Source organism: Anser cygnoides, chromosome 9, assembly GCF_040182565.1.
Source record: "Anser cygnoides isolate HZ-2024a breed goose chromosome 9, Taihu_goose_T2T_genome, whole genome shotgun sequence".
NCBI lineage: Eukaryota > Metazoa > Chordata > Aves > Anseriformes > Anatidae > Anser > Anser cygnoides.
The window spans coordinates 3,049,345-3,074,234 of NC_089881.1; the positions used below are offsets into that span (position 1 = coordinate 3,049,345).

Below are 24,890 nucleotides of genomic sequence, written 5' to 3' on the forward strand. Positions count from 1 at the left end.
CCACCTGTGCTGATTCATAGCCTATATGATGTATTTCAATTAATATTGTGTGAACCATAGTCTAAAAACTATGCATGGCTATGCATGGTCATGTGTGTATGTTAGGTGGAGTGTGTGTATATATACATGCATACATAAAAAGCATTATCTGTTTTTGAGCGCACATTTTGCAAAACTTTCTTACTAAGCTAAACTTTGTCTTGCTAATTCTGTAGTAGATCAAGAATAGGTAGTGGCTCTTTTGTAACTTCTACTAAAATTCAAAGCCCTGAGTCAAAAGCTACAATATAGATTTTTGTATGTTTTGTTGAGAACTTTATACTCTTTACTAAGTTAAGAATCTTTTTTTGAACAGATAACATTGCTGCAGATGGAGCACAACTTTGACATAGTAAGTAGTCTGTAATTCTTAAATGTTTTTGAACAAGTGTATCAGCTGAACTTGTAACAATGTAACAAATCTATATATTTAATAGATGAATCATGCTTGTCGGGCCTTAACGTACATGATGGAAGCACTTCCTAGATCATCTGCTGTAGTGGTTGATGCAATTCCTGTCTTCTTGGAAAAGGTAACATGAAATCAAAACAGTGTTAAAAAAAAATCTGAGGGGTTTCTGTCTTAACTTCTGTTTTAACTTCAGGATTACCCTCAATATAATGGTTTCTTTCATAGTTTTTATGATGGTGCATAGCGTATCAGAAGCTTTTAAGATGGGTTTACTTTTTGTTCATACCCTTAATGAAAAGCACTGTCTGATTCACAGAAAACTTTGATGTTGCAAAGATACTGAATAATTATACAAGCTAGAAACTTTTGGAGTAGCTACATAGCTGGTCTGGCCTTAAATTGCTTAATTTGGTTACAGCTAGCGGTGTAGCTGCATTAGCACATGTCTTAGTCTAATGTTAATGAAGACAACTGTTCTTACAAAGTGATTTAATAATTGATCTACAAATGTTCTTGTTTTATTCTAGCTGCAAGTTATTCAGTGCATTGATGTGGCAGAGCAGGCACTGACAGCCCTAGAGATGTTATCACGCAGGCATAGTAAAGCCATTCTGCAGGCAGTAAGTATGGAAGAAATCATCTTTCACTTCCACATATCCATTCCCACCTGGGTGGTCTGTAAGTTCTGTGAAGATGAAGCAAGAAAACTAGTTTCAGGAACTTCTAGCAGTACTGAGAGTAAAAACTATTTCTTTGTTTTGTTATAGGGTGGGTTGGCAGACTGCTTGCTCTATCTGGAATTCTTCAGTATAAATGCACAGAGGAATGCATTAGCTATTGCTGCCAACTGCTGCCAGAGTATAACACCTGATGAGTTTCACTTTGTGGCAGACTCTTTGCCACTGCTTACACAAAGGTTAACCCATCAGGTAAGAAGCTATTAGAAAGCAGAAAGTTTCACTTTGATCTGAAAGGAGTATAAAGCTACCTCCAGATACCTAGTTCTTTCTGTGTATTACTTGCCTTTGCAATCTGCTAACTACCTTAAAGCTTCTCTACTGTCAAGCTGTGATACTTTGGTGTGTGTATGAAACTCTCGTTTTTCTAACTGTGCTGTAAGGATTCATGACACCCATGTTAACTTTGTAAAATGAGATAAGTAAGGTACCTGAACTTAGAGCGTGACTAATTGTGGTTTTGTAGTCCTTACTTGTTGCCCGGTCAATAAGAGTAAATCTAGTAGTATTACTGTCCTTTTTTTCCTAATAAAGGAGTTGCAAGGTTCCTTCCTACTTCTGGAAGGCTTGAGTTTCAATTCATGTTATGCTGTTTGGATTCTTTTGCTGGTTTGACCATTGGGGATGAATTTTGCTCTTTTAAAAAAACTAAACAAACACTTATTCCTGCACAATAGTTTCAAGTGGTTGGTTCTAAATCATGTGACTCTAAAGATCTGCCTATCCTGTAATGCTGCTGTGATAATAAGTGGGCACTCATAATGACTATTGCACCAAAAGAAATTTGAACAATGCTGCTTAGTTGGCAGAGGTGAAAAAAGACCGTCTGACTGGTCTTTTTGAGATGTTTTATGAATGTCTTCATGACAGCCTAGTCTAATGCAAGTTAAAATTGTTTAATTCAAATAAATACTTATTTTCTTTTAATAGGACAAAAAGTCTGTTGAAAGCACTTGTCTCTGTTTTGCGCGGCTAGTGGACAACTTCCAGCATGAGGAGGTAAGGGTGTATGTGTTTTTTTCTGCGGGTGGGGTGGGTTTTTGTTCCCTTCCTCTGTCTGTCATAAGGGATTACCTTTTGAAATCGCACTATCATTTTTGATTTTGCTGTTTTCTTCTGAAGAACTTGCTCCAACAGGTTGCTTCCAAGGACTTGTTAACAAATATCCAGCAACTCTTGGTAGTGACTCCTCCAATCCTGAGCTCAGGAATGTTCATCATGGTGGTGCGCATGTTTTCACTAATGTGCTCCAATTGTCCAACACTTGCAGTCCAACTTATGAAGCAAAGTGAGTTCTTGGTTTTTCGTGTCTTGGGGGCCTACTTAAACTTGTGCCTATGGTCAGGATGGAACTCTAAGCACTTGATTAAACAAGTATTATGTTCTTTTTCTTTCTTACTGTGCTTCTCCTGGGATACAAGTTTTTAGTTAATCCTGTTGAAAGAATTGGTCTTGTCTTCTGCCCCCTCCACTCCCTCCCTTTCCTGTCTCTAGCTGTTGTCACTGCAATGCTCACCTGATCTTTGAGTCTGTATTAGCTTTGCAAGTTGCTTTTATTTCAACACAAATTATATAATTCTTGTAATATTTACTAAGTAGGGGAAATGTGATTTAAGGGCTTTTTCAAAGGGAAAACATAGTGAAAAGTAACTGCTGTGTAGCTGTTCTGGTCTGCACTCTGTTCCTTCTTTCCATCTTGGGAAATTTGACTTGCAACTTCAACTGCCCTGTATGTTCCCCTGCTTTCTTCCCTGCCTTGTGCGTTTAGTGATATTCCCCCCTCACTGCTTTCTCTTAAAGGAGGGATGGGAGGTGGGCGGTGGAAATGAAAAACCCACAAACCCCATGTCAGAGAACAGACACACATTTTGTAATGTCCAGAGAGATGGCTTTTGTCCTACGTTGTATTCTGCGTGTCTGTTTAGGGCAGTGACTATTTCTTCTGTATAGAGTCCAACACAAGCTGGAGTCTGTATACCAATATGAACAATCTCAATAATAATTTTTCAGATATTGCAGAAACTCTTCACTTTCTCCTTTGTGGAGCCTCAAATGGGAGTTGTCAAGAACAAATTGACCTTGTTCCACGAAGTCCTCAAGAACTTTATGAGCTTACTTCTCTTATCTGGTAAGTTATCTAGTCTTACGTTTTTGGGTCTGGTAGGGGTGTTAAATTCCGTAACTCTAAAATGAAGGCAAAGAGCATTCAGCTCAGATGGACTTCATTGTATACTTCTAGTCAAATGCTGCTTTAATGTTCTTCTCAGTGAACTGATGCCTTGTCTGCCAAAAGAGGGGATCTTTGCTGTCGATACTATGCTGAAGAAAGGAAATGCGCAAAATACCGATGGTGCAATATGGCAATGGCGAGATGACAGGGGTCTCTGGCATCCCTATAACAGGATTGATAGTCGAATAATAGAGGTATGTCTGTGTGGTGATGTTCTTTAAAAGTCGTATAGGGAACTGAGTGCTTTTCTTTGTGGTTTTGAAACCAAACATCTTTTGAGAAAGAAACACATGAATTTCTCAAACATCCCGCTGTAATGTAGTGCTGGGTATTCAGTAATAGAGGAACTGTTGAATGCTTAATCGATGTTTTTATTGTATTTCTGTCCGTCATTGGTTTTTGCGACTGCGTTTCCTCTCTCACCACTTCGATATAAATTCCTTTTTGCTAAGGCTTTCTTAAGTTTAAACTCTGTTTGTTCTTAACTTTAAACTCCACTTTGTCTTTAGGCAGCTCATCAGGTGGGTGAGGATGAGATAAGCCTGTCGACACTTGGGCGTGTCTATACTATTGATTTTAACTCTATGCAGCAAATAAATGAGGATACTGGAACAGCACGTGCCATTCAGCGGAAACCAAACCCTTTAGCCAATACAAACACTAGTAAGTATAGCTTTTGAGACATCCAGCATATCTAGCTATAGCTAACTCATGCTGTATGCGGTAGTCTACTTCTTGGCCAATACATTTCTTGTTTAATACATTTCTTATTTCTATGAAATATCAAACTATTTTGAATAACTGGAAGACGGCTTTACAACCATTCAAATTGAAATACATTCTTTTAAACAGATGAACTCCTTTTTAAGGGACTGAAAATGCATAAAAATTGGGGGGACAAGGGGGCTCCGTGGCTTGGAGTTGTTTTATGAAACAATATTCATACTTTTTTAAAAAGACTTTACTATGCCACAAATATATAACAATGGAATAAACACAATTTGGGGTTGTTGGAAGAAGAGGATATGTAGCTGTGTTCTAGATACCAGTTTGACTTCTATTTACTAGATTAGCATATCTTTTCAATTCGAGATCTAAACTAATTCAGCTTTTTAAAAAGACAAAACAAAAAAAAAACGAGCACCTTGGAGCAGAGACGCAAAGAACTATGTGGTGATTTGTTGCACAATTTTTCACAGGTGGACATTCAGATTTGAAGAAGGATGATGCCCGAGCACAACTAATGAAAGAAGACCCAGAACTGGCAAAATCCTTTATTAAAACATTGTTTGGTGTCCTTTATGAAGTGTATAGTTCTTCAGCTGGACCTGCTGTTAGACACAAGTGCCTTAGAGCAATACTTAGGATAATTTATTTTGCTGATGCTGAACTTCTGAAGGATGTGCTGAAAAACCATGCTGTTTCAAGGTGGGTTCATCAAAAATTGTAAATGAAACTAGTTTGGATCTTACAGCTCAAATTGACTTATCTTTTATCTTTTTAAATCCTTTTTTTTTTTTTTCGCAAAGCTGGGGCTGCCTAGCTTCTCAAGATTTTTTTAATCTTACGTTTTGCAGTAGGTGCTGACTGTAGACTTCCGTAATAGAAACTCTGATTACTTATATGGTTCTGTGTACTAGTTATGTCAAATATTACCACTTACTGTTTTCCTAATTGCTAAAGTTAGCCTGTAGCAAGGTGACTTTTGAGGTAATATTCTGAACAATAACAGACTTCTTTGACATTCTGTTGGAAAGTTCAGTTCTATTCATCCTGTACTTGCTATACTATTAGGTTAGGGGTCTAGCCAAAAGGATGCAGTTAGAAAACAAACTGACTGCTAGTTTTGAAAAATTGGAACTTTGTACCACCTTTGAAAAACTCAACTATTTTCCTTTGTGCCACATGAAAAACCTTGGCATAAGTGACTTAGGTGGGGGAAGAACTTTGTCCTTTACTTAACTCTTACGAAAGTGCAGTGAAATTTGCTTGTTACAGATTAGTACTGAGACTGTATGCAAGATGAACTGGCTTGATTTTCTTTTTAAAAAAAGACAAACCTGATTTTAACAAATTATCTGTTGTAGTCATATTGCCTCCATGCTGTCAAGTCAAGACCTTAAGATAGTAGTTGGAGCCCTGCAGATGGCAGAAATCTTAATGCAAAAGCTACCTGACATTTTTAGCGTTTACTTCAGAAGAGAAGGTAATCCTTTCTTTATTTCCCTCCTGTACCCCTCTGTACCCCTCCCTCTGTAGTTAGTATTTTGGGGGTGGGGTGTGTGTCCAAATTTCCCTTCCCCAAATTGTAACAAGTCAATCTGTCATGCATAATAAAGGCAGATCCATGCAAGCTGTCCTCATGACTGGAGAGGAGCTGACCAAGGCTCTGGAGGAGACAAATGTGTTTTCTGAAATCTGAAACAAGTTTGTACAGGCTTACTAGATGCTAGAGAACTTACGTTTAGGCTGAAGAAGGCTAGCAGAAGTTACACGGGTAGTCTTACTGGACGAAATGAGTGAATCTTTGGTGTGGAGTCTGTTTGAAGCTACTATGACTTTTTAGCCACTGTTAATGCTGTTGTCACTTTTCTTTTTAAACTACATAGGTTATTTTTTTTCAGAAAGAATTACTCTGCTTTTAAAACGTATGTGCGCATGCAAAAGATGCAATAGTCAAACCAGAGGTTAAACCTATTTCTGTCTCTGCAAACACAATCCCCAACCTCCCCCTCAAAAAGCCCCAAAGACCCCCCCAAGCATAAAGACTACTTCTTTTTTGAAGGAGTGATGCACCAAGTGAAAAACTTAGCAGAGTCTGAGGCTTTGCTAACAAGCCCACCAAAAGTATGCACTAATGGATCAGGAACGCTGGGTACCACTACAACAATAAGTACTGGAACAGCCACTGCTGCCAGTAATGCAGCTGCAGATTTGGGCTCTCCCAGCCTACAACACAGCCGGGAGGATTCTTTGGATCTGAGCCCACAGGGGTAAGTGCACTATTTCTTCTGAACAAATGATCTGATCTTTTCTCTTCAAAAAAAAAATCTTGACTGTGGGCTGCTACAGTATTAGCTGCATTTGGCTGTGTATTTTCCTCTCAAGTTAGTAAAATGAAGAGATGCTGAAGTGATCAGTTAGTAGTTCTAATTGATTTTATATGAAATGCTTTAAAAAGCAAACAATTAAAACAAAGAAACAAGAAACCACAATCAAACTAGTGACCTGATACGTATGATGTAATGATAGGAAACAATCCATGCTTTTTGGGGAGAGACTGGAGAATGCCAAGAGCAACAGCTGTAGTCTCATGTAACTCTTGAGGACAGGGATTCTTTCAGAGGATTCTTTCAGAGAAATGCTCGCTATGGTGTATGGCTCCTTTCTACTGGGGACTGGAGGGAGAAGTCATCCGTAACTTATTATTAAGGGGCAAGCAGGTCAAGTGTCTTGTTGTTTGTTCAATAATTCGTGTATATTTTGTAATAAATGCATTCAAATAAAGGAATAACATTATGTTATGAACAGTTATGACAGTTCCTCATAATTTTAATATTTTTATTCAGTGGTACTCCTGTCTGTATTTGCCTATATTAGAAGGGTGACAGCAAGTCAAGTCTCTTCTTTGTGGATGGAGTAATCACTTTGTCCTTCCCATTAAATTAGAGTTGAGGCCCCCCTCTCTGCCTGTTCTTCCCTTGTTTTCCCCCTTGTTGTGGAATGGAACCTTTTTATATCCTCGAGGATATATCTAGTAGATGCATCTTGAACAGAAAGGATGGGTATGCCTATGAATGTGGTGGATGGAATCATGGTACTTTTATTCTTAAATTTGGACAGACGACTGAGTGATGTTCTAAAGAGAAAAAGACTGCCGAAACGAGGGCCAAGGAGACCAAAATACTCTCCTCCAAGAGATGATGAGAAAGTAGACAATCAAGGTAAAATATGCATAATGTGACACTAACTCCTTCTAAATTGAAAGTAAGCTTATAAGCTGTCAACAGTGCTGGCTCTAATAAACCTGTTGATTCTAGGAGATGCTCTTAATTTTGTTTTTGCTTTCTGCAGCTAAAAGCCCTACAACTACTCAATCTCCTAAATCTTCCTTCTTGGCAAGTCTAAATCCAAAAACATGGGGAAGATTAAGCACACAGTCTAACAGTAATAACATTGAACCAGCACGAACAGCAGGAGTAAGTGGTCTTGCAAGGGCTGCTTCCAAGGATACAATTTCCAATAACAGGTACGCAAGTCAAAATACACATACTGTGAAGTTGATTTTGAGGTGTAGCCAGTTTGTTATAAGCTATCAGGTGATTAGGTAGCACATCAACGATATTTTGGGGGTAAGCCCTGGTAAAATAATTCTAGAAAAAGAATGAAAAATTGTGCATGCCCATCACTCAGGGTATTCAAGGTTGGGTTGGGCAAGTCTTTGAGCAACCTGATCTAGTGAATGATCTAGTGAAAGATGGCTTTGCACATGGCAGGGAGGGTGAGGTAGATCTTTGGACTAGATGATCTTCCCAACCCATTCTTTAATAAGAAATTTAGGAAGAAAAAATAACTTCTCATAGGATATAGTAATGTGCTAGGGAAAAATTGGAGAACTGGGAAAAATGTGTGCAACAAGTAATCAGCAAAAAATGTCTTTACTATATTTGAGTAAAAGGGAAGGCTTGTTATCTACGCTTGCTGTTAAGCATGGAGAAGACAGTACTCTAGTTGTTGTTACTTGTAATATTAAAATATGCAAATGCTAAGCGTGTGGCCGAATGTCTTTTATGTGCTTCTTTACAGAGAAAAAATTAAGGGCTGGATTAAGGAGCAGGCCCATAAATTTGTAGACCGTTATTTTAGTTCTGAAAACATGGATGGAAGCAATCCTGCACTAAATGTTTTACAGAGACTTTGCACTGCAACTGAACAACTCAACCTCCAGGTTAGAAGTGGCAGACTTTTTTGAAAGGGGTGGGAATTGAAGCAGTAAAAGTGCTTAAGAGGAGGGCCGTGGTTGTAGAGGAAAGCCGGCCATCTTAGACAATATAGCCAATGTTTTAAGCGTAGTTTCTGTTATTTTAAGGAACGATACAATGTTTCTTAAACTTGTGGTCGCTCTTTTTTTTTTTAAAAATTTCTATATAACCTTTGACACATTATCTTTTATGATAAATGACTTGCGTTAACAGTGGTATTGTTTGTTCCTAGTGATGTGTCACTTAAAACATTCTCTTTCAGATTGAAAAATTCTGCAGTTAAGTGGTAGGGATTGACTTTCTACCTATGGAAGAACATAGCTGGTAGCCAGAACTTCAGGCGGGGGCTGTGGCGGGGTTAGTAGTATTAAGTTGAAAGGACAGAAGAAATACAAGTTGGGCTAAATGTAGTAGCATTTCAAGAATTTGAGCCTTGCTTGTCAGGCAGTTGAGATCCTTGACAAATAGTCTAAATCCTTAACTTGCAAAGTAGCTAAACAGTTGACTTAGGCTGACCTAAGGAATCATTAGAATATGAAACTTTACCACCTCCTCCTCTCCACACAGATGTCATGCAAAATCCATACAAGTATTTATCTTTCTTTGCATTTTGTTTGGAGCTAATCTTCAGTTTACAGGAGACAGAAATAAGACTCTGCATTTCTTTTAAAAGCCGGTGTGTGTGTGTATAGTTACCTCTAATGTATACCCTTGAACAGAGAAGTTGCTTATCCTCAATTTACTTGCTGAGTCATTACTTGTATTGAGTTACTAAAAAGAAACGTTTTTCCCTGTAAGAGCTCTTCTGTGCAGTGGGAATAGTGTTTCTTAGGCCCTTATTACTTGGGTAGTAAAATATTATCTTCATATTTTTTTCAGGTGGATGGTGGAACAGAGTGCCTTGTAGAAATCCGTAGCATTGTCTCGGAGTCTGACGTCTCCTCATTTGAAATCCAGCATAGTGGATTTGTGAAACAACTGCTGCTTTATTTGACATCTAAAAGTGAGAAAGATGCTGTAAGCAGGGATATCAGATTGAAAAGATTTCTTCATGTATTTTTTTCCTCTCCAGTAAGTTTTATTGTTTGGGCATTCTTAGCTTGCTTTCTCCTAAGTTGTACACATGTGACTACCTGAGGTTCAGCAATGACCTTAACTCTAAGGTGCTACAAGGAATGCTTTCTTTATGACTAAGATATGTAACACTACAACTTATACGTGATTCTGTGTCTTTACAGAACAAAAATCTTTAGAATACCCTGTTTCAGTGAAGCTTACTGCTCCTGGTTAAGGATTAATGCTTAAAATCTGTAGGGCTATTAAATCTAAACTAAGTGAGAAGTGCATTCTTGAAACAAGTCTCATACATGTGTTATGTAGTCTAGTTGTTCTGATATTGCTGGCACTTGAAGTGAGAGCACTGAGTTTTAACCTTTTTGTGCACTGTGTGTTGAAAGTTATCGAAGGTGCATTAATTCAAGCACATAACCAAAACGTTTGAATGTGTTTCAGCTTCCCGGGGAAGAGCCCCTTGGAAGACTAGAGCCATTAGAAAATGCACCTTTGTTGGCATTAGTCCATAAAATGAACAATTGCCTCAGTCAGATGGAACAGTTTCCGGTCAAAGTACATGACTTCCCCAGTGGAAATGGAACAGGGAGCAGGTAAGGATTAATGCTCAGGTAACAGTTTCGTTGGAAGCTTTTGTTTGCCAAGCCTTGATTCAACATTAAAAGTTCCACAAGGTAATGGAGAATTCTGACCCTCTTAAAGACAAAAGCAGTTACACAGTTGCCTCTTTTTATTCAGAGAGGGGTTGAATATTTAAACAGATCTTTGGTTACTGTCTTGAAACTACTTCCCCCTTAGACTGGGGTTGGATGCAGTCACTGAACTTAAACTTTAAAAATTCAAATGTCTTCCTTGTCCCCATGTAACCAACACTGGAAAGAAATAATCTTTGTTGGTAACTCTGATACTTTTTAGTAATGTGATGAACTGCTGCAAGTTTGTGTTACAGTGCTCAACTTTGTTATTTGGACAGGTTCTGTTCTCTTGGATGATGATAGATTGAGTGATAACAGTTGGCTGCCATAGTTTAAAATAACTGTAGACATGTCCTGTGTCTTAATATAGATTAAATTTAGAATCCTATTAAATATTTGTGTTCTAAGTAACAAACTTGAACTACTGAAAACCTATTTCTGCAGTTTGTCTGTACTTTTCTGTAGTAAATCAACACTATTTTTCATTCAGTGTATAGCAGCTAGAAAGTCTATTACAATACAGGTTGCATGCGAGTTCTGGAAGTATTTTTGGTGCTACCTGAAGGCTCAGTTTAATTATATGGATATTCTTTGGACTACTCAGAAACTAAAGAATAGTTTTCAGAGTGTATGTATATTTTCCACACTCCTCCCCTTTTAAAGTCTGAAATGCCATAAACTTTTTCAAGTAGTAAGACAGTGTGGACATTTTATCAACAGTTGTGATAGAACATCCATTATAATAGGTGTGTTAGAGCCTCACACTGTAGCATAACGTACACTGAAGTTCAGTACTTGTTTAGTGAGACTTAAATAAATAAAAATTATTGGGGATGAATGCAATATATGGTTTTCTAATACTTGAAGGAATTACTGTTCTTGATGTTAGCTTTTTCAAATAGTATATGCTCTGTAATCTTAATCCTTCTTAATATGCACTACTTTTATGAAAAGGGATAATGACAAAAGTTGTCATAAAAGCTAGTCATAAAAGAAAAATTCTGCTACTTTTGTTAGAATACTAAACATGGACAGTCAGACTACTGCAGCATTGTTTGACTGCTAGTCTTACTGTAGATTACGTCAATTAAGATTTTGAGGCATTAAGATTTGGTAGTCTTTCACTGGTACCTGGAAATAGAAGCAGCACAAGATTAAGAGGTTTGATTAAGAACTATTAGCTTGAGTATTGATAGCTTGCAACACGCATATAAACTATATTTGGCAAGAAAAAACAGAAGCTCTTGGTTTGTCCCTTTAGGTCATTAAAAAACATGAGAGATTTGCATTTTCCATTCTCAATTCCTATTCTCATAGTACTGCAGGTAAACACAGCTCTAACTCTTCTGTGGCATCAGCTGACCACTGAAGAGCTTCATACCTCACAGATGGGCGGTATAGGCCATATTATAATCGGACCTCAGACGGGACTTTCTCTTAAACCATGCGGCTTCTGTTGGAAATAAAACTTTGTCCAACTTAGATTCTGGAGTTCTTGTAGAATAAAATCCTTGATCTGTTTATCTGACTCTTAATAGCTTGTTTTTAAAGAAATAGGATGAGAAATTATACTCTGTGAATGAACACAAGTGAATTCTTAAATGCATGTATAAGCCTATTTTAATGCAATTATGGTTATTAGATTCTTTGTGTAGCAACTTTTTTCACAAATTATTTTGAGTTTTTCTCTTAACAGAGGATCACAAGCTTTAAAGTTCTTCAATACACATCAATTAAAATGCCAGCTGCAAAGACATCCAGACTGTGCAAATGTGAAACAGTGGAAGGGTGGACCTGTGAAGATTGATCCTCTGGCTTTGGTACAAGCCATTGAAAGATACCTTGTAGTTAGAGGTATTTGTCTTATATGGTCATTGTGTGTATTTTGCTGCTTAAGATAGAGTCTGTAAAAGCTTCTGAGGATTATACTGAAGACAAATGTGAGGTACTTATAAATGTATCTAATCCACAGTGGGGGTAGAGTAAGGCTGAAAATAAAGCTGCCTCTCTTTGGGACAAACTTTTCCTGTTTGTAAACAATTCCATCTAAATAATAACAGTAGTACAGCTAATCTGATAGTCAACTTGATTATAATGTGGGGAGTTTGCAAATATTGATACTGAAATTTGTTCTAAAATGTATGAACCTTACACTTTTGATTTTACGTGCTTTGGAAGTGTTTTTGAAAAGTGGAGTTTATAAAGGAGCACAAAAGCATTGCTACATTTCGTGTAAAAGCAAATAAGTATGTCTTTTTCCTTTTTCTCAGGTTATGGAAGAGTTAGAGAAGATGATGAAGATAGTGATGATGATGGGTCAGATGAAGAAATAGATGAATCTTTGGTAAGGTTTCCCTTTGTGGGTAAGGGGAGGGGATGGTATAAGAAGAAGCTTAAAGGAAAGTCAGCAACAAGTTTCCTAACTTGTGTGGCTTTCTGTTTTTTGTTTTGTTCAGGCTGCTCAATTCTTAAATTCAGGGAATGTGAGACATAGACTGCAATTTTACATTGGAGATCACTTGCTGCCATATAATATGACTGTGTATCAAGCAGTTAGGCAGTACAGTTTGCAAGCTGAGGAGGAGAGGGAGTCTACGGATGATGAAAGCAACCCGTTAGGAAGAGCTGGGATTTGGACAAAAACACATACCATTTGGTAAGTTGGCTAGAGAAATCAAGGGACAGCTTCTCCAGTTTGAGAGAGATGTATAAATAAAGAGAAATTGAATATAACTGAAGAACTGTGAAGTTTTTATTTCTGCTTTAACTTGCACTGAAGTAAATTTATGGTAGTCAAACTAACAGTTCTATAACTTGTTTTCTTTTCATGTAAGTTAAAAACGTGTTTATGCAGTACTAATTTTGAATTACTTTATAGGTACAAACCTGTGCGAGAGGATGAAGATGGTAACAAGGACTGCGTTGGTGGTAAAAGAGGAAGAGCGCAAACTGCTCCAACGAAAACCTCACCTAGAAATTCTAAAAAGCATGATGAACTGTGGCACGGTGAGTGTGTTGCTGTGGTAGTATGTTAATTTGTGAAATTACTGAAAGAATACGGAAGAGTGAGACATTTTAAAGCATACGTAGTACAAGAAGCTTCTTAGAAAGCACACATTAATGTTGATGTTAAAACTAAACATGTAGTACTAACTGAATTGTCTAATGAAGTTGTTTGGGTTGAGTGAATACCCTATAAATGACAATACTACCTAGGTTTCTAATGTAAATCTTGGGAGGGCTTCTAATTGATAAGTGTTGATAACAGTTTTTCTTTTTTCATGCTAGATGGTGTATGCCCTTCGGTATTAAATCCTTTAGAAGTTTATCTTATATCTTCTCCACCTGAAAACATAACGTTCGAAGATCCTTCATTAGATGTTATTCTTCTTTTGAGAGTTTTACACGCTATCAGTCGATACTGGTATTATTTGTATGATGTGAGTATAGTACTTTTAAAATCACTTTCATACTTGATACAAACAGCTGTCAAGAAACACCATAAAATAGCCTTTTCCCTCTGTTTGGTCTGTATCCTACACCATGCCCCGCAATCAACCAACCAGAAAAAAGAATAACGTAAATACTGTCTTCTTCCCCATACCTATTTATCTAACTTCTGATGTCTATAAACTCATACGGTCAGTCATGTATGCTTTAGCATGTTACTTTCTTCAAGTTCAAAAAAACATCATTAATCCAAGAAAGAAAATGTATAGTAGAAATCTACTCACTCTGTCTTTTGAGTCAGATTCTATTCACTGCTAAAGTAACAGTGAAACTTTTTTCCTGTGATGATAAGCAAATTGAAAGCATTAAAATACTGTAAAGACTTTTTTTCCCGATGTTTCTTTAACTAAAAAAATCTTGTTCTTTAACATCACAGAACGCAATCTGCAAGGAGATTATTCCAACATCAGAATTTATCAACAGTAAACTGACAGCAAAAGCAAACAGGCAGCTTCAGGATCCTTTGGTAATTATGACAGGAAACATACCAACCTGGCTGACAGAACTTGGAAAAACATGGTATGAATGACTTATTGTGTAGTATTTCTTATTTGAGTTCAGTAGGCCTCTTGGCTGAGTAGCCCAGGTGCAGCATATGTTTCACTTCTGAAAGCGCTGGGGGAGAATAAAGTGTAGTAACAAGTCTTACTAAGTTGCATAGTGAGGCTTGGATGATACACCTCTGCTGCGTAATTTAAACCAAGTGTGGATGGTTAGACTAGCTGCGAAGTTTGGACAACTTCTTAAGGGAATTTCTGAGCAGTTTAAAGTTTTCTGATTGAAACAAATGTGGTTCTCTGTACCATTTATTCTTCCGTTAAACTGTGTGATGACTTATTATTTCATTGCATTTATCTTAGCATATTTGATATGGTATTAAAGGAAATATTTTTTAAAATAATTGATAAAATATAGATCTCTATCAAGTTGATAGGTTATAAGCTCTAAGACTCTTGCGCTTGAAAGAATGAGAAGTCAGGATTGACATTCATGCTTTTTTTTCAAGCATGTTAATTGAAGCCACATTGGAAGTTCACACCCTAGAGAGACTATTTAGCCTTTTAATTGTCAGTGCTTCAATTTAATTATTTGTCTGGAATTTTTATGGAGAAATTTAGTGATTATCAGTGTATGTTCTTATACAAACATCTGTAGCGTTTACTCCATAAAACAATCTTTCCAGTTGTGATGTCAGTGGAGGACTACACTTTTAACATGCACGTGTCTTCAAGAATAGTAGAGCTGATAAATAGGAAGCTTCTCTAATTGGTAGTCTTTCACAGATCGTTTAAAGCGTTTCCAAAAATGATGAAAGGTAGAGTGCTTGTGCTGTTTTCTAGGTAGGTTCCTTTTTTCCTCCTCTAAATACAGGGGCTTGAGCTATCTTAAGATCTTTTGTCTGAATTGGATTTCCTAACTGCAAAACAGGCTTGAACAAGTAAAGAAATACTTAATTTCTGATGCAGTACTGGAGTTAGTATCTCCTGGAAGAGTTTAGAATTTTCTTGGATTTGTGTGATTCCTTTTTAACTTCCCATTTCTATTTTGGTTATAAGCATTGTCATGCATTCCCCAGAGCTAATTCATGTCCTGGGGGTTTCCTTTGGAGGTTGCTTTTACCAGTGTGTTTAATAAAGCACTAGTTTCAAGGCTACTACGTTTGTGTTTTAAACTGTAGCCATAGATGCTAGTCAAATCTCAGCTAACAAATCCAATGCTCTTTACAGCCCATTTTTCTTTCCATTTGATACCCGGCAAATGCTGTTTTATGTAACTGCTTTTGATCGTGATCGAGCCATGCAAAGACTACTGGATACTAATCCAGAAATCAATCAGTCAGATTCTCAGGATAGCAGAGTGGCACCACGACTGGACAGGAAAAAAGTAGGTATATATTGTTTAAAAATGGAATGAGTGACTTGTTAATTTTGCTATTGTTTTTAAGAATATCATTGTGAGAAGTTTAAGATATCAACTTTTGGTAGTATACAGGTAAAGGGGAGGCTTGTTTTCATTGGTTTCCAAGTCCCAGTGTAGAAAGCACAATGTCTTCTAGGTATCTGCCATTAGATGGCAGAAGGTGCTACAGTATACTCTACACTGCTTTTCCAGATCCAGCCTAATTTGGAATTGCAATCTTCACGGTTTCTGAAACTAGACACTAAGACTGAATGTCAAGTTTTAGGTTATGTTAGTGACATTTCTGTAGGTTTGTCTGTAAACCCCTGATTTGCTTCAGGTAGAACTCTGAAATAATTCAGCCTATAGGATGTAGAGGCAGCGTTACTTGAATAAATGGAAACATTATCCTTCTATTCTGGGAGAATATTGTCACAACATGATGAAATGAAGCCATGACTACTTTTAATGGAGAGAGTCTTGGTGTCTGCCTTGAGTCTGGAGAGATGTTATCCTTACTATACAGCAGATCTTAGTTTTAGATCTGCATGGTTTTGAATACCTCTGGAAGAAAAGAAGTGAGAAACTAGCCAACTAGAACATAGCTTCCACCACGTAGGAATCCTAGTGGTGTTCTCTTAGAAGCCTTCCACTTCCCCTACTAGAGAATCTGAGAGGGCAGAACAGAATATTATTGCCTTAAGTTTTTGGACTTGGGCATCTGTAGTCTGGTTCTAACACATTACTTTGAGGTATGTAATAGCACATTACAGCACTTCTGTTATGTTACAGTCCTGCTGCCAGATTCTTAGTAGGAGTAGTACCTGTTAAGTTGTGTGTGTGTGTATATATATATATATAAATACAACTGTAAGGTGCTGGTTTTCATTTTTAATGGAATGCTTTATTCGTAGTCAGTTTTTATTTAGGAGATAATTATTTTATCAAAGTATTAACTTAGAAATTGTTGAACTGTGGAACTAACTAGCATGGGGTGGAAAAACTTGCATAACTATTTTTTTTCCTGTTGTAACTGCCTTGGGAACTGGGACTTACAGACGTAATTTCACTACTTAAAACTTCTCTAATGTGTAGCGCACTGTGAACAGAGATGAGCTGTTGAAACAGGCAGAATCTGTGATGCAGGATCTAGGCAGTTCAAGAGCCATGTTGGAAATCCAGTATGAGAATGAAGTAAGTAATGTCAATGCAGTCTAATTTAACCCCTTTTTAATGAAGATTAATACAAAAAGCTACAACTTTCTTAGAATGACTTGGTCACGCTCTTGGTCCTTACCATTGCTGGTGCTACAAAATTCTGTTAATTATCCCTCCTTCACTTGGCTGTGATTTTTAGTTGCTAGGAGAAACTTAGATTTGTTATACTCTTCAGAATAGGACTGATGAGATTTAGTATATCTTTTCTAACTCTGGGGAACAGCTGCATTTCTATAATATGATCATTAGGTGGTTGATACTTTTATTCCATTGCTTTTCGCTCTGATATGTGGTCTTCCTAAACTGCTTCAATTGTATTGTAATGTTGGCATAGCTATGCTGTCTAGAGGCTTTTCGCAGTGCAGTTTGTCTTATAACCTATCACATACTATATTTTCTCAGTGTAAGTAGGGGTTTAGATATTCAAAGTGAATAGACTCTTGTTTACTTACTTATTTTTCTCCCCTCTCCCCGCTCCTCTCCCTTCCCTGCACCCTGCTTTTCCCCTCTGAAGGTTGGCACAGGCCTAGGCCCTACACTAGAGTTCTATGCACTTGTATCTCAGGAACTACAGCGAGCGGATTTAGGCCTTTGGAGGGGAGAAGAAGTAACTTTAGCCAATCCAAAAGGTAAATGTTTTACTACCTGAATTACCAGTGTTGTTTTAATATTGAATTGATTCTAAGTCTATGGATATTTTCTTTTATAATCTTACAAGAAATTCTAAGTTGATAATTACCTGATAGGTTTTCTGAAACTTGTCCAGAATGAAACTAGCAATGTATATGTTGAACTTTTATTCCATCACTCTTTCTCAACAGGAAGCCAGGAAGGTACCAAGTATATTCATAATCTTCAAGGCCTTTTTGCACTTCCTTTTGGTAGAACTGCCAAGCCAGCTCACATTGCAAAAGTTAAAATGAAGTTCCGCTTTTTGGGAAAACTAATGGCAAAGGCAATCATGGATTTTAGACTGGTGAGCTTAAAACAGAAAACATGATTCTAAAGGGTTAGATAAGAATTCTAGTTCCCAATTGTTGAGGGGGAAAAAGTATCATTAAGAATTCCATGGAACTATTCTGATGATCTTGTGGGTCCCTTCCAACTTAGGCTATTCTGCGATTTTTCATCTCTAGCAGTTTGGGTCAAGAATGCAGTTGAGCTTTTCTGGAAAGGGGAAAGGATAGAATATGTTGAAGATCTTTACAGTAACTCTTAAGACTATGAAAAAAGGAAAAGCAAATGTCTGTATTGTGTTGCTCTCTTCAATCTTTTTTCAAGATCATTCTAGGATAATTATTATACCAGCTGATAACTTGCTGGATGTTCTAATACGTATGCTTTAGCCAGTCATCTGTATTTGCTCAACTGTAAATACCTCAACTAAAAACACTTCGTGTTTTGGTGTATGTGGGAGACCTATGAATTAGTAAATATTATTCTAGATCTAGGCAAGAGATAAAAATTTTGCTAAGACAATAGTTTAGAAAGACTTAACAGTTCCGCAATACATTTTTTTTGATTCATAGGTGGACCTTCCTCTTGGACTTCCTTTTTATAAGTGGATGTTACGGCAGGAAACTTCCTTGACATCACATGACTTGTTCAGTATTGATCCAGTAGTAGCCAAATCAATATATCACCTTGAAGATATTGTAAGACAAAAGAAAAGACTTGAACAGGACAAAACGCAGGTGGGAAAGTAAACCTAAGGAAGAAGGAGTGCATCCCTATGTGTGTTTGGATTTTGAAGTAGCCATAACTGAGAATGTATGATAGTGCTTAATACTGGGGTAGCACTGATAATGTTTTTAATAAAAGGAGCAGTTTTAATGTTACTGATTCAGTGGCTAGTAATTATAATGGTCTTTTCTGTAGACTTGATGATAAATTTGTTCTAGTAAATCTGTTCTAACACTAGAAATTGATTACAGAATTCTTGTGTGTGATTAAACATGGGCAAGAAATGGCTAGGATTGAGATGCATGTATGAGGGAGCTTCTCCTTTTGGTTCATTTTTGAAAAGATTACCAATTTTAGTATCGGGGAAAAACTCTATCCTTAATTCTTTTTTTCTGAACATTCAAAAAGGCTTGGGTTTATAGGTTTGATCAATCTTTCAGGCTTTCTTGAAAAGTGCCTTTTGGGTCTGTGTTTTCCCACTGAAAAAGCTATACGTAGAAATGGTATAAATTGACTTCATGTCTGAACAAGTTTTTACAGATGCAGAGGAATCCTAATTTTTTTTCACGAGGTGCTATAAATAATAACACCGTTACAGAGTGGTGATAAAAATACTTGTGGCATGCATACCCTTTTCTAGCATCCATTGTCAATCAATTCAGGTGGTAATAACCTGATTTCTATTCTTAATGCATCTGCTTTGTTACTAGTGAAGGTATTGCAAGCTTGTGGGCCTTTGTTCCTCTTCATCTCACTGTATCACTTTCTCCTTGATCACTACTTTTAAATTCTCAGCAAGAGTGTGAGAAACCTGAAACCTGATGGATGAAAGCTGAAAAATGTCAGTATGCCTGCCAAGTATGAATGCTATTCACTATTGTAAGGAAAAAACAGCCTAAGAACTCTATCGTATTACACATCTCATTCTCTTGCAACAGTATTTTCTAAATAATTATGTGTGAAGTTAAAGTAATTCCAGAATTGCTAGAGAAAATCCTACTGTTAGGATCTTTCAGGCTTATACTTTGAGATGGTTTATTTGGTTTGTCTTGGCTTACTGTTACATATGAAAAATACAGAGGAAAGCAAGGAGTACTGTAACAGTATTAACAATAATACTCTTCTGGAAATGTTTGTCAAAATTGTTTTAGAAGTCATAACTTTCTGGATAAGTTGATGTTAATGAATTATTCTCACTGGTTTTTGTTTGCAACTTTTTTAGACCAAAGAAAGTCTACAGTATGCATTGGAGGCTCTGACTATGAATGGCTGCTCAGTGGAAGATCTAGGGCTGGACTTCACACTTCCTGGGTTTCCTAATATAGAGCTGAAAAAAGGGGGAAAAGACACGCCAGTCACCATCCATAATTTAGAGGAATACCTCAGAGTATGTAACAAGCAAAGCTAGGACTATATTTCTTAACTGTTCCTCACCTTAATCCAAAGCACTTCATTTCGTTGTATGTTTCAGTTCATTCTCATGAACTGGGAACAGTGATGAATTTCCTACTGACTGCCTCTGTACTAGCTTATTACAATAAAGGGGAGGAAAAAAACAACCCACAAACTCTTTGAATCAGTTCAACTTAATTGTAAATTCTGTAGTACAAAAAAGTTTGGCTTATGTATAAGGGATACTTAGAAGCGTGCCTTTTTGGATTAAAAATAATGTAGTAATTGGGTTAATTTGAGTTGTGGGCTTTCAGAATCTTTTAACAAGTTCTCACGCTTCTGTATGGTAGTGAACCCGCTATCACACTTGAGTGGGCTTTGAACCTTTACAGTAATAATGAAAATTCTTGGAGACAGACTTAAGAAAATACCACCTTAGTTGCAAATAGAAATTAAAGCAATAGTGTTAAAAATAAAAAATAAGTATGGATGGAACAGAACACTACAGTGCCATAATAAGTTGACCATATACCTTCATCTTAATCTATTCCTATGTTAGAAGGGACATAACCGAGAAAAACTAAAAATAGAGTTGAATGGTTTAGGTTTAAAAACAGCACGGTAAAGAGAAGGGGGGACAGGAGGGAAGAGTTCAGTACTATCACATGAAGGCATGAGCAGAATGGGGATAGGAATAATGGACTGCATGATGAAAACACATTATTCCAATTGGTAAATAAGACACTTTCTGCCTGGTGGTTAGTCTGCTGCCAGTTTTACTCTGAGGACTGAGATTTTTTTCAAGTACAGTTTCAAAGAATAATAAAACTGTATATATGATGGTATGGTTAGAAGTGTTTTGATAAGGGCCATATAAGCTGTTGGATATCAATTAAAAACTTTGAAGTTATTCCATAGTTTTCACAGCTGAATAATGAATAATTCCAGTTCATTTTCCACATTCAAGCTGTTACACATAGCCAGTTCTCATCACCTTTTGTTCAAAGTGTGTTGTGGTAGTCAGGAAGAGCTTAAAGGATTAAACACATTTGGATATAAAACTGTTAGCAGGTTTTGTCAGAAACAGCATTTGTGTTTCTGATTTACTGAGGAAAGCTTAGCAAAGGTTACTTTCAAGTCTGACTTGCATACACTTTGCAGTCAGTTTTTCCCTATAGGCGGCTTTTATCAGGTGTCTGATATGGTGAGAGTCTTACGGGCATCTCAGATGTCCTGTAGTTGTCCTATCGCAGGCATCTGACATTTAAAATGAAAAGTAGAACATTACATAAACTTTGCTTTTTGCAAACAGCTTTTGGGACTATTTTCTTTAAAAGGACGTCTGTATAGCTTTTCTATTCCTGTCTTTTTATTCAGGCCTTAAAGGAGAGTTTGAACTAGATGGTGTTAATTAGCGGTACAGACTTGATGGTAAATTAAAAAAAAAAAAAAAAATCAGAGAAAACATTGGTATCTGTATCAAAATTATGATGAATTGCTATTTAGAAACAGTATATTTATCAGGTATTCTGCATAGCTTCCTGTGCATCAATTGCACTGCTATTGGACACTGTCATTTTTGTTAAAATCTGATTTGGAATACAATTGAGGGTAGTTCATAAAGCTGGAATAACCTTCCCTGTTATGCATCTCTCTCCCTCTCCTGCAGTTGTCATTCTACCTTCCCACAAGACTTAACTTTTAAATATTGTGACAGAGTTAATTATGTGCTTCAGTCCAGCAGTATCAATAAGATTTTTCTGATCATATTCAGGTGCATCATTAGAGGCCTTCCAAAGCTTTTCCCAGGTCAGAGCTTTTAATACACTTAAAAATTAGCTGTGTGTTGACATCCTCCTTTACAACCAGTCTTCACTTCCTGCTACAGCTGAGGATATCCAAGGTGCTAGTGTGATAGTCAGTAGCACTAACTGACAAAAGAGTCTGAGTTTCGCATGCAATCTGTCATGTATAAAATATTTTTGAACCTAGTGGTTGTTAGTACTTAATGCAGGTAGTGGAAGAGAAATCTAGTTTCGTTTGTCACATCTTCCCTGCTCCCCTCTCCTCTTGCCCAGGTGACCAGGATTGTTGTTTAAGTATGTGCTGTTTTCTTTGGAAGGTCTGTTTAATACTGAGGGAGCAACCGCAGATACCAAAACAAACAAAAACTCACCCCCCAAAATTTACCCTATTTGTCTTACTGTCTTTTGCCTTATGATTCTTAAAATGACTTAAAATCAAGGTAGCACCCCCCCCCCCCCCCCCCCGGCTCCCCTCATTTCTATAGGATTAAGACACTTAATATAACAAAGAGTTATTTCCTCTACCTCTATATTAGAAAAGGAACCTATATATTTCTTTAGAGGAGAAACTAATGCAGTATTGAAACAGAAATCCTTTAAGTATCATTGTCAATTTAAGGAGATAATTGTACGAAGACTGTTAGCCTTGTAAAAATAGCTGAAACTTTGAAGTAGGTTTAGATTTGTTTTTGCAATATTTTGTTGAATAGAATCATTTTAACCAGCTATTCTGATTTCCATGTGCTAGCTTTGTTTTATCAAAACTAAAATCAGTGAAGTTGTTTAAATTAGTCTGAGCTGCATGCTTAGGGTATTCTGTGAGGGTTGTTTGAACTCATATGACTTCTGATAATCTGCAGTGACAGACCACATGAGATTCGTTGCAACTGTGTTGCACTGCACTTGCACATGTGCAGCAGTACAAGCTTATAAATTAAGGCAGAATGAGGCAATGCTGTTGAACAGCTCCATGAATTAACGCTCTAACTTTGCTGAAACTATAGTGAGCATATGGCTAGGCTTATATGGAGTTGTTTTTTTCTGTAGTTGTAGTGTTTTTGTGCAATTTTGATCATTATACTTTTCCTTTATTTAAATGAAATTTTTCCTCCCACCTTTGCAGTTGGTGATATTCTGGGCACTAAATGAAGGCGTTGCCAGACAGTTTGACTCTTTCAGAGATGGGTTTGAATCGGTCTTCCCCCTCAGTCATCTTCAGTACTTCTATCCTGAGGAGGTTGGTATATGAGTTCTTAAATGATGCTTTTATAACCTTATGACTAAATAACTAGGAACACTCTGAACCGAGGTATGCGCTGAATGATGTGCAGTCCTAACACATGCTGTCTGACATTACGCATCTGCTGCACAGTGGTAAAACTTGGTGTCTTTTAAATCACAAATTTAAATGTTTGAGATTTGTGTTCAATAGTCATTTGCTGGTTTTATTATGAACAATTTTCTTTAAAGATGAGTGGATCCAGCTTTTCTCAGAGAAGGGCTTCTGTTTGTGTATACAGGCTCCATACTGTCATGGAAACTAATTCCTTGTATTGTAGTACCTCTTAATAGCTAGAGGTAAGGACATGGATGATACCTTAATGTTCTATTAATAACAAAGCAGATTTTTTTTACTATTTTAGACAGTAACAGGAAGTAAAAAACAGGATAGTTGATCTTGATGCCTTGTTTTCACACCTACCACATTAACTCTTAAAATTCTTACTCTCAAGTGGACTGAACTGAGACACAACTATTGTTGTCCAGAGTAGAAAAGAGAACATTTTAATACTATGCCTTTAGGGAGTTTATTTGAAGACTATATTTTCAAGGATTTGCCTTTATAAACCTTCATGAACTTATACCTTTGACTTCATGAAGAAATGTTACATGCTTTGAAAATGTTAGTGAAGTCTTCACATAAATCTTCACATAAACCACATAAACCTTTTGTTCTCGGTGCTTTGCAGTGTAAGAGTTTCTTAAAGCTTAGATCTGCAACTGCTAGTGTTGATTCTTTCATGACTTTCTCTTGGTACTACTTGCAGAGAACACCACCGTTTTTTTTCTCTAACAAATTAAAGGCTACTAAAAAAGCCAATTCTTGTAGTTCAAGTGCCTTACTTAACCTTTTCCTTTTCATAGGATGTGGATGGGATTCTGTGCTGTCACTGTTTGTCATGGTTTAATGCATGTTTCTCTTTGGAAATTTCAAAATGCTGACACCAGTCTGTTGCTAATCTACAAATATAGTTGATCAAAATTGAGCAATAGGAGTTGTACCAGATAAGATACCTTGTCCTTAATAGGATATACGTGTGGGATGTAGAGTTCTGTTGCTGATAGTCTGTCTATCGAGCCATTTGATCCTCTTCATAAATCCTCTGTAAGTGATTATATAGAACTTGTAGAATCCTTTTGTTCACAAAGAGAAACTATTTTCACTGAGATCTGGGTTTTACAACTCCTCGTCTATCCTGGAAGGACATCTCTAAAAGCTTTTAATGCTTTGGCTGTAGCATATCAACTCTGCTTGCCCATGTGCGTAGAAAGAACAAGCAAGATAAGTTGAAGTAAGAACCAAAAACTACCATCTGACAGATATACCTCTGATAATAATTACATTTTTTTCTTTCAAAGAAGAGAGCAGATTTCTAAAAAGCAAGTGTAAATAGTCTTTCTGTTTCCCTAGTTGTCTTTAAAATAGTAAAAAAAATTAACATTTCTTTATAACTGTAAAAATTGTATTTTAAAATATTTAAGGCATTTTTAGTCCCCCAGTGTAAATTACTTATTACAGCGGCATCACTTTTCTAAGAGATACATGTCACATCTCATGTACGAGTGGATTGAGCGCGAAGGCGGGTTGAGCGAATGAGGCTGTCATTTGGCTGAAGCTATTGCATTCAAAAAGCAGGGTGGGGAGGGAGGCTGTTTGGTGTGACTAAGGTCATTTTGCAGCAAGGTATTCCAAAAAGTAGGATAGAATACTATTGCTATTATAGTAGTAATCAAAACAGACAGTACTCACACTGCATTGTGTTCTAAAAGGGAAAAATTCCTCTTTATTTTTATAGTTGGAGCAGCTCTTGTGTGGCAGCAAAACTGACACCTGGGATGCAAAGACATTAATGGAATGTTGCAGGCCAGATCACGGTTATACACATGACAGGTAATATGGTGCTGGTCTCTTTTTTATTTAAAAAAAAAAAAAGTA

General features: G+C 36.9%; 1 protein-coding gene across 7 annotated transcripts in view; it reads left to right on the top strand.

The window, feature by feature from the left end:
• Positions 1 to 24,890, top strand: part of TRIP12 (thyroid hormone receptor interactor 12) — a 74,963-nt gene that overhangs the window by 47,555 nt on the left and 2,518 nt on the right. For 4 of the 7 annotated variants that reach the window (XM_067002185.1, XM_067002184.1, XM_067002186.1 and 1 more), the window contains 31 exons: positions 356 to 391; positions 477 to 572; positions 979 to 1,071; positions 1,219 to 1,380; positions 2,119 to 2,187; positions 2,311 to 2,476; positions 3,199 to 3,316; positions 3,456 to 3,612; positions 3,928 to 4,081; positions 4,618 to 4,846; positions 5,506 to 5,624; positions 6,204 to 6,411; positions 7,262 to 7,362; positions 7,493 to 7,667; positions 8,225 to 8,366; positions 9,280 to 9,471; positions 9,913 to 10,064; positions 11,848 to 12,020; positions 12,437 to 12,510; positions 12,623 to 12,822; positions 13,045 to 13,172; positions 13,455 to 13,606; positions 14,053 to 14,195; positions 15,404 to 15,560; positions 16,671 to 16,769; positions 17,308 to 17,422; positions 17,615 to 17,769; positions 18,323 to 18,487; positions 19,699 to 19,863; positions 22,797 to 22,910; positions 24,751 to 24,845. In XM_067002185.1, coding sequence (XP_066858286.1) covers positions 356 to 391; positions 477 to 572; positions 979 to 1,071; positions 1,219 to 1,380; positions 2,119 to 2,187; positions 2,311 to 2,476; positions 3,199 to 3,316; positions 3,456 to 3,612; positions 3,928 to 4,081; positions 4,618 to 4,846; positions 5,506 to 5,624; positions 6,204 to 6,411; positions 7,262 to 7,362; positions 7,493 to 7,667; positions 8,225 to 8,366; positions 9,280 to 9,471; positions 9,913 to 10,064; positions 11,848 to 12,020; positions 12,437 to 12,510; positions 12,623 to 12,822; positions 13,045 to 13,172; positions 13,455 to 13,606; positions 14,053 to 14,195; positions 15,404 to 15,560; positions 16,671 to 16,769; positions 17,308 to 17,422; positions 17,615 to 17,769; positions 18,323 to 18,487; positions 19,699 to 19,863; positions 22,797 to 22,910; positions 24,751 to 24,845 — 4,304 coding nt within the window. The remainder of the gene's footprint in view (positions 1 to 355; positions 392 to 476; positions 573 to 978; positions 1,072 to 1,218; positions 1,381 to 2,118; positions 2,188 to 2,310; positions 2,477 to 3,198; positions 3,317 to 3,455; positions 3,613 to 3,927; positions 4,082 to 4,617; positions 4,847 to 5,505; positions 5,625 to 6,203; positions 6,412 to 7,261; positions 7,363 to 7,492; positions 7,668 to 8,224; positions 8,367 to 9,279; positions 9,472 to 9,912; positions 10,065 to 11,847; positions 12,021 to 12,436; positions 12,511 to 12,622; positions 12,823 to 13,044; positions 13,173 to 13,454; positions 13,607 to 14,052; positions 14,196 to 15,403; positions 15,561 to 16,670; positions 16,770 to 17,307; positions 17,423 to 17,614; positions 17,770 to 18,322; positions 18,488 to 19,698; positions 19,864 to 22,796; positions 22,911 to 24,750; positions 24,846 to 24,890) is intronic. The other 3 variants (XM_067002182.1, XM_067002187.1, XM_067002183.1) reach the window with 2 other exon arrangements.